Source organism: Gopherus flavomarginatus, chromosome 5 (genome assembly GCF_025201925.1).
Source record: "Gopherus flavomarginatus isolate rGopFla2 chromosome 5, rGopFla2.mat.asm, whole genome shotgun sequence".
NCBI classification, from domain to species: Eukaryota; Metazoa; Chordata; order Testudines; family Testudinidae; genus Gopherus; species Gopherus flavomarginatus.
In genome coordinates this window covers 15,249,972-15,259,659 of record NC_066621.1, presented here as the reverse complement: position 1 = coordinate 15,259,659, position 9,688 = coordinate 15,249,972, and the positions used below count along the sequence as shown (strand labels likewise).

Below are 9,688 nucleotides of genomic sequence, written 5' to 3'. Positions count from 1 at the left end.
AGACTGAAGCAAAATAAAAAGAAGCCTGTTTTGAAAAGCAGTGTCCAAAGAGGGTTTTCACCATTTTAACTAAATCAGTGCAAGACTGTGGGCAGACAAACCCTTATTCTTATTGTTAGGATATTTTCATAGTGATCCCAAAAGCATTTTACAGATACATACGGATCACTTCATTTGCTACGTCTATGGTAGAATAGAGCAGCTGTTAAAAGCCTTACCTTCGATGATCTTCTTAAAATGGGATAGATTTCTGTGCCCCCTAAACAGATGCATTCTGAATAGTGACACCATAGCAGAAATAGTAGCCTGTACTGCTTTGAGATGGGGAACGGCCAGCAGCAGGGAGGACAGGTTGTTACTGACAAATTTGAAACGTGTTTCACTTCCACATTACTACTTGCTAAGGTAGAAATTTAATATTTCATTTCATAAACCCCCACCAGGTCAACGGGAAAGACATCTCCAATACCACCATGCAGGAGGCGCTAGAAATACTCCAGAGCACAGACGACCAAATCACACTGGAGGTACAGAAAGAGAAGTCCTCCCGCAAAGTGCCCCAAACATCCAATGCCACAACCCAGACTGACTCCAGCTGGTGGGATAAGCAGTGCCCACACAGGGAGGATTTCACCCCATCAGGTTTTAATCTCTTCCTGGGCAGGTAAGTGCACGGTTTTGCTTGGGGGTCTTCCATAAAGCAAAGATGGGATAATTATCCCTCTGTCACCTCTGGACCTGCCCTGAACAGCTTTGCAATAGACATATGAATCTTACTCTATATTCCCTGTGCCTCAGCAAGTTTGTGAATGCTTTGGAAAGGCTGCTCGTCCTTTGCTTGGCCATCTCACTGTACTAGCCGTGCCACAAGGTTGGCTGGGTCCACAAATGCACTATCCTGTGATTAAAGATCCAGCAGTCAGCATCAGAAAAGGGACAGCCCAGCACTGGTTATTTTACCAATAGCTGAAAGACAAATATTTCCCCATCTGAATCCTTTTATGCTTAGTAAATGCTGTGCTGATTTACACAAAGCCCACTTTTACTAAAGTGCTACTGCCAGAGAGATGTGTATGTCACATGGGTATCAACAATGCAAGCTTCCCACGCAGACTGACGACTCATTTTTGGTTCCTGTCAACGTAAGTGGGTTTTGAATGGGCGATGTCCTGTAACTTGAGTGCAGCCCAATCCAGCTCTTGCCCAGCCTGTTCAGTTTTGGCCAATTACACCATAAGAGCAAGCCACTACTGCTGCCTCAGGGTATGACATTTAAAATGGAAGCTTTCCGATTCCTGGGCCACACCCATCCCCCTAGCGGAATACTGTCTGTCTTTTATTCACCACTCCCCGCAGGTCCTGCTACAATTACTTGCTGCCCCAAGATCAGAATGGTGACAATGAACCTGGTTACCTGACGACTGCACCTCATGATGTGGAAAACGAAGAAGGGTTGGACTATGAGGTAGCATTTATCCGTCTTCATATTTGCCTTTGTACATAAAGAGACTTGAGGGCACAACAGGGTCCTGGAGCATGACTAGACTAGGGCTCCTCGGCACTATGCTAATATAAATACTAAATAATAATGAAATCAAATCAGACTCCTCCTCCAGGCTGAGGAGGAGGGGAGCTGGAGCAGTCAGGCTCTGACAATCTTATTCACCCACCACAGCCTTATCCTGAGTCAGGGCTGCTAAACTAGACTTACTGTTCTCTGTACATGTAACATTCTGTGTCTCTCTCTTTCAGGAACTGGCCCTCATTCGTCAAAAGGCGCTGAGCTTCAGCAGCTGTTATACTATCCCTAAAGATAACTACAGCATTGGCTTGAGCTTGGTAAGCACATACCCAAATGTATTTATACAGCAAATCTGGGGACTGAAGAGGGTGACGGGTGACTCTCGAACTTCTAGAGGACTGTACTAAGCCCTGGGTTCAGGCAGGGGTGAAATTTGATCACACATTTGTCCAGCATGCTGTGGTTTATGGTTTGGTCAACCTCTGCTCCGTAGAGATCCGTGCCTGAAATAGAAAGGTGTTGTGGGTTAGGACTGACAGGCACTGGCAGAGCTGTGCAGAGAGTTAGGATTTGAATGTGTGTGCACTGCAGTGTATTTCCTCAAGGGAAAAGAAATGTATCCAAAGCAAGTCTCAGTAAAAATGTCTCAGAACATCTCTCTAGAGTTTAACAATATTCTGCTCAGTGAGAAGCAAGGAAGATAACATGGAAGCGAGTGAGGAGACAAATTAAAATATAATTGGCTACAAGACTCCATTAATCCTGTATTTCCCTATTCATCCAGTTGTTATAATCTGCCTTTGATGTAATGCATTAAATGGGAAATTTTCCATCTCCCATGAAGTCTGCAATGCACTGCAATTCATCGGCAATAGCGCTGTGTTTCCATTTCCTGACAGCTGGCTTAGGGACTCACGCATAGCTGTGTGGGACAACTGCATTAGGAAAAACTAAAAACTATGTGTGTGTTCATTTTTAGACAGAAGAGGAGGATGAAAAGGGAGGAGAGAAGACATTTCTGCTCCCCCATGACTGGGACAGTGGAGTTGGCTGTACTGATGGAAGTGCCCAGCTAGATGAGAATTCAGGACCCGATATGGATGCTGAACACCCCTACGTCCAGAAGAGGGAGGAGGAAGATCACCATGCTGGTGAGACACTTGCAAGTGGTGAGCTAGCTACTGATGAGTTCTTAACCTACGATGAGTTAAGTGATTCCAGTTTCTATGGTGTAAGCCCAGAAGAGTACAGGAGATTTCAAGAAATCTTGGAAAGAAAATGCCACCAATATCAGCTATTTAAGACTTTTAATACAGACCAAGGAACGCCACATGCTTCAGGAGCTCAAGAGGAAGGGTCTGAGCAATCCACACTGCAAGACCAATGGCTTGCTAAGTATCGTTTGGGCCAGTCTCATGCAGAGTGCCCTCCGTTGGTTGGAGACGGCACCATGAGCAAAGAAAAAGGGACAAACCACAAAGCTGGACTTTGTCCTCAGAATGCAGTGAACAGAGTGCGAGAACAAGCAAATGTGGATAAATCAACAGAAGGGCAGATGGAACCAGAACCAGTTTCTCTTACACCTGTGAACGTTGCTACTGGGCCAAAAGCACTTGCGATTCCGTATCATGCACGCCGTTGTGTGAGTTATATGAACCTAGTGCAGGAAGACGCCTCTGCAGAGTGCTTAAGCGACCAGGCTAGTCCATCAATGCTCTCACATCAATGCAGCAAAGGCATCCAGGGCAAACTAGATGAGGGGAACAGGTGGAGCCTGACCTGCAAAAGGAGCAGACAACTGTTGAATAAACAACACAAGAGTCAACTGTTAAAGGACAGGGCACTACGGATCATGGAGGAACGCAGTGGAATGACAACAGATGATGATGCCTTGAGCGAGCTGAAGACTGGGAAGTACTGGAACAAGGCTGAGAGGAGGCAACACTTGCTCTTGTCCAAGCATCAGAAACAAAGAAAGGAGTTCATGGTGCAAAGCCGGATGGAGCAGCTGAAGGAAGGTGACAGAACAGGGACTGAGGGCAGAAGAGATCTTAGTATCATTGAGCTGAGTCAAAAGAAGCTGATGAAGAAGAGAAGCAGGAGAGTCTTGGACAACTGGATCACCATCCAGGAACTTCTTGCCCATGGGACCAAATCTCTTGATGGCAGGACAACTTATAGCCCTTTGTTGTCAGTCACGACAGTGTAGAGCTCCAATGTCTTTTTCCAGAGTGGACACCCGACAGGGCTCAGCAAAATGTGGATCACAGGTTTGTGACCAGCTCCACATGCCTCTGAACCCCTGCAGGAAGCCAACAAACTACACTGTATTCTCAGTAACACGGGTGTGCATGCACAGCCCTGGACGATTAGAAAACAGATACAGAAGAGGCGTCTAGTCTCCCTCTCCCTTCTGCCAGTGCAGGACTTTTCTCCCTACAATATGTTATCTACTGATTTTTCAGTTAAGTGACGGGGATTTGGAGACTTCTCCCGGGAGATTAAATCACAATATGAACATCACAGAAAAAATGTTTTCCTGGTACTCTGCCTAAGTCTTCCTGGCCTTTATTTGCATGTCATATCCACCCCCAGTGGTGACCCTGAATTCTTCCTCTTCTCTGTTTACATTCATTTTATATAGCCAAATGGTAGCAATACACAGGTCTTACTTTCATCACTACCCTGGAGCACTATGGATAAATCCTTGACCTACTATAGTCCCACAAGGCCAGTTTTCAGGGTCAGCACAAGAGAGGAAATGCTGCAAGTACATTAAAGAAACCTCACACTTATTCCTCAAGCATGGTAATATAGTTTTTACTTTCCAGAGCTTGGGTTCTAGCCCTATTTTTCTGAGAAGTCCTTGAAACTGAAGCAGCATTGTTGCAAATATATCTGTGGAGTAAGTAGGAATTTGCTCCAGAAACCGAAACAAAGTAGTAACGGTCAGTCATTTATTATAACCTTGTAATCAAAGAATTGACTTTTCAAAAGAGGTTGCCGCATGCACACTCTCAGTGACTAGCAATTAAGGTACAGAAGTCAATGGAGCTGTGCCAATTCCAACCAGCTGAAGACCTGGCCCTGTGTATTTAAACAATATATTTCATACTGGCTTTTATAGAAGATGCTCTGCAGAGAACTTGTTTACTTTTGTATTCATCCCCCTCTGCCATAAAATATCACTTTTGTAAAGAAGTAACTGTGGGGGTTTGCATAATACATTTCAAATGTCAAAGCCTGTCATAGTTTTTCCCTGAATTAGATGTACTGTAGGTTTTTCTGCTTTCCTAATTTGTTTCGCAGAGAGAGTGAAAGACCCGGTAAACCCTATTGTTACAGTAAACCAGAGACAGAGACTAGAGTGAGAAAAGACCTCTGTTGATCTCAGTGCCAGTGGAGCACTGTTCCTTACTGTTGATTGCTACATGATTTATTCTCTTAACACAAGGGAAAGTGACTTCAGCAGACTCACAAGAGCACTGAATCCTTTAAAAAAAATCCTTAAGAATAAACTGGTTTCTGAATGGCTGAAGAAGGGCTTATCCATACTCTAAAGTGGTTGGATCCCGGTACCTGTGCCAACTTAGACGAATATTGTGGTTGCGCCAGCTAATGCCTGCGCCAGCTAATGCTTGCAGCCTCCCCATTCCAGCCTGCAAAGGAAGCTTGAGTGGCTCCAAACTGTTGCATGACTGAGGTTTAGAGCTGTCCCAGGTCCAGTGGGGAAAAAAGCACTACACACCCATGAGAAGGCAGTGGAGACCCAGCACTGAAGTTCGTCATTGAGGCAGTGCGATAAGGTACACAATGCACAAAAATGACTGAACTGAAGGTCTAGAAGACATGACCTAAGAGGGAAGATTGAAAAAATAGGATTTGTTTAGTCTGAAGAGAGAAGACTGATGGGGGACATAACAGTTTTCAACTACATAAAAGGTTGTTACAAAGAGGAGGGAGAAAAATTGTTCTCGTTAACCTCTGAGGCTAGGACAAGAAGCAGTGGACTTAACCTGCAGCAAGGGCGGTTTAGGTTGGACATCAGGAAAAATTTCCTCTCAGAATAATTAAGCACTGGAATAAATTGCCTAGGGAGGTTGTGAACTCCCCATCATTGCAGATTTTTAAGAGCGGGTTAGATAAACAGCTGTCAGGGATGGTCTAGATAATACCTAGTCTTGCCTTGAGTGTAGGGGACTGGACTATGTACTGTGAGACCCCTCAAGGTCCCTTCCAGTCCTACGACTGTCTCCCTACATGTTTGCACAGCATCTAGCACAACGGAGCTCCAATCTCAGGCAGGACGTATATGCACTACTGCAGTACAATTAAGGTAGGGAGAGGGAACCCAGCAAACTAGTTGCAAAAGTCAGTAGTGGAATGAATACTAGTTAGGGAAACACTGTTCTGAACTAGTCAGAAGGCAGCAGGATGGCAACTGGTGAGCAATGAGCAGTCTACTTTATCTGCAACCATCTGTACCCTCCTAAAGTTCAAGTCTTAGGTGGCTCGGCTGAACACCCAAAATTAAAGGACCCTTTTGAAAATGTAGGTTCTATGTAACTTGCCCAAGTTTGCATCAGGGCTATCATTAAGATTCAGGTGTTCCTGGCTCCTAAGTCCTGTGGTGACTTACCACAGACTTATGAAACTAAAAACAAGCACATCATGAGAGATTATTTTTTTTGCTTTAATAATTAAATCTCAGTTTATCAGAATCACACACCTACATCAGTTTGAAATACTGCCACTAAGACAGTATAAGCATTGCAATAAGCCCTCTGTCGGAAGAGACCACATTAAAAGGCAGTTCACTCCTCTGTGGCTCTATTTTTCCTGCGGGCCTCCAGCAAAAAGTAGAGAATTGTGCCCACCAACACACCTCCTGCTACTCCACTTCCAATTCCTATCAGGAACACCAACAAAGCCCTTCTTTGCCAAGACTGCTGATGCCATTGTACTATGACGCTGGTGCCATTCTGTTGGTTTCCTTCCTTTTCATTTGCTGCTAGTTTCTGTTCTAGAGTCAAGGATTTTTGAAAGTTCAGATTCACTAAGTCATTAGGGATCACTCTAAGCCCAAAGTAGATCCTCTTGACAAGTTTGAATGTCTTCATCAGCTGCACATCACACCTGTAAGTCCCTGCATCAGATTCTTTGACAGGGGAAAGTTTGATGACGTAGCTTGGGGTCTTGAAAGGTTTGAAAAGCAGATCATCTGTGGTGATGATGCCTCTGGCAAGCCTCCAGGTGTAGATAAAGGCCTGGCTGCCAACACCAATCATCTCAGAGGTCAGGCAGCTGAGCTTAAATGTTTTGCCAATGGGGACAGTGAAATGGAGTAACCCACAGATCCAGTTGGTCAGGCAGTCTGACCTGCGGAAGTTACAATGACTCCTTTTCCCATGCCGATCAATCTGACATATCTCCTCCACCTTGAAGCCCAGGCCACAGGTGACACTGCAGGATGTGGTGCTGACCAAAACCTTAGCAACTGCTGACTTCAGCTGTTCTGGGATGGTAACTGTCTCAAGGGAAGCTGCCAACAAAGGCAGATAGAAACCAAAAGCTAATGTCCCACAGATTAAGCTGTTTTCCGAGGTCTTCATCTCTGCAGAGTCAATTTTATAAGCCCCTTCTAAGCCACTGGCAATTAGTAGTCCAACAAGTGCAAATCATTCTTCATAAAAAAGTGTTCATCCTATGTAATACTGAAATTCCAGCAGCAGCATCTTTGTAAACTAATTCCCCACATACATGAAATCCTCCAAGAACAAGGACTTGAAGTGAAACGCTGCTAAAGAAAATGCAACCTATTAATAGGTTAGTCATTATTCATTATGTGGGTTCCTATTTCTACAACAGACGTTTCATAGCTCATTTTAAACTACTCAACTCCAACAACAGGAAACCACCTTTGATACAAAATATTTTAAATTTAAACTCTCAGGGAACAGAAAGGAGAACCAAAAAAAAATGATTATAAAAAAAACTTCTGGAGCAAAAAGAAGTTATTCCAGTTGAATTTCTCCAATCCCAAACTATAAAACACAATCCATAATAAAATCTTGAAACCCCAATACAATGCCAACAATAGGAAAATAGTACTGACCATGTACGTGAGGAGTACTGTCTTACATATTTGTACCCTGAAATTTAAAGCACTCCCCAAATCTCCAAGATCACAAACATAAGCTTTTGACTTCATTGCCATCAGAACATCAAGAGTTAAAAGGCAAACTGGTAAATATTTTAAAATAACTTATATGCTTGGCTATTTTCCTTTCAAATAGGACAGCAGACATTTTGTATCTGCAGAGAGGTGACCTGGTTCTTCACTTCCCTCCATGGCTCAATTAAGTCTCTAAAGTTTCCATAACACATGCTACTGTGAAACAATTATGATGTCATAAACCAGCCTGCCATGAGGCAGGATGATGGCACAAAGAATGTCACACACATCCAGGCAAGCATCTTAAATGGATTATTTGATGAAGAAAGCCCCAAAACAGTGAAGTTAGTAAAGCCAGGGTGCCCCATTTGAGCTGACAGTGTCAGCGTTCGTGCATAAGGCTGGGTCAGGAGCCCAAAGTTAAATTTACCACTAGCAGAGGTGGCTGCAGCTGCACTGATTTCAGATACCACTTATATTAGCTGTGAATTTGACACCCAGGATCTATTCTGGACTCTGTTATTGACTCACTGAGTGACCGTTGGAGAGTCAACTTTCACGTTCCAATTGATACATTAGCAAAATGGGCACCACCACTTACAATACATGGGTGTTGGTGCAGGCAGAGAAGAGAATGGCTCCAAAGCAATGGCTCACAAAAAGAGCTGTGAAAGTCTTTGAAGACAGGTTTAATAAAGTGTCAAGTATCACGTGTCATGAGAAGTAAACATGGTATTTATTTTTGATGGAGTACTACAGTATTGTGACAATAGTCCAGTAAACAAAAGTAATCCCTGAGCAGCAAACTGAGTATTGGATATTACTAAAGATCAGAATTACCTATGATCAGATTGCAGGAACACTGACTTTCTCCTTAAAAATGAACAGCGCTAACAAATAACTGCACCTCTCTTACCACCATGACCTAAGATTATTAAAGCTGAAAGAATTTTTAAAATCTAGTTTACTGTTCTCTATTTATGCTGTTCACTTTCTCCATTTCTACATTCTCCCAATATTTATACTAAGCTCAGCATAGCAATTGAATTTATGTTCCAGTACTCTGATAAGTCAATTTCTCTTTTCCTTATGGTCAGTTTCACTTTTAGGTTCTCTGGCCAGAAACCTTTGTGTTGCACACAATGCAAACTTGTACTTAAGACCATCTGCTTGCACTGTGTTTTTGTTTAACAGAATATGGAAATATTTTTATTAGACTAAGAATTTGTTTTTATTAAAGTTTATTCAAGCAAATTCTTGTTGCAAAATAAATAATTCCAATATTGTAAACTCTTTGAAGCAGAGACGGTTGTTTTCTAAGTTTCTACGGCACCTAGCACAATGAGGTCATGATCCATGGCTAGAACCTCCACGGACTATCACAATTACTACAATACACAAATAATAATAATAATAATAATAATAATAATAATAATAATAGAATGAAAGGAACACAGAGACTTACCCACAAGTTTAAGAAATAAAACATACCTCTTTATTTACAAACACAGAAGCTAACATCACTGCTCTGTTGTATAACTGGCCATTATCAGACACACTTTGTACAAAAACTACAGATATATCAAAATATCAAATTAAAGAGACAGGAAAATAAATGAAGGCCATACACTGTACAATTGGAGAAGCATTCAACAATGAAGGCTGGAGTCCATGACAATTCATATGCCTTAAAACAATCTTCAGAGCCATCACCTGGGCAGCGTTAGGGCTTGTGATGGATTCAGACACACCACAGAGAGTTCAAAGGGCAAAGAAAGCTTATTAGAGTATGTGTGAGGGTGGAATCAAAAAGAGTTTCATTGAATGAAGCAAGCCATTGGACTGCAAGTTAGGAACAAAACCACTGGCTTTCTTATCATCTACTTATTTAGAGTGGTCCTTCATCTTCCATTGTTTATTTCCAATGCTGCTGCTGGCTGCTTTGCTTAAATTAGCCCTAACAGGTACCTGCCTGACTCACCTCTTGGGCT

General features: G+C 42.7%; 1 protein-coding gene across 1 annotated transcript; it reads right to left on the bottom strand.

Annotated features, from left to right (window-relative positions):
- Positions 1–6,248: 6,248 nt before the first annotated feature.
- Positions 6,249–9,446, bottom strand: TMEM81 (transmembrane protein 81). Its single transcript, XM_050955632.1, has 2 exons — positions 7,638–9,446; positions 6,249–7,319 (listed from the first exon to the last, which is right to left on the bottom strand). Exon 2 carries the CDS (start codon positions 7,132–7,134, stop codon positions 6,337–6,339), a length of 798 nt encoding a protein of 265 aa, XP_050811589.1. The 5' UTR covers positions 7,135–7,319; positions 7,638–9,446; the 3' UTR covers positions 6,249–6,336.
- Between the last annotated feature and the right edge of the window lie 242 nt (positions 9,447–9,688).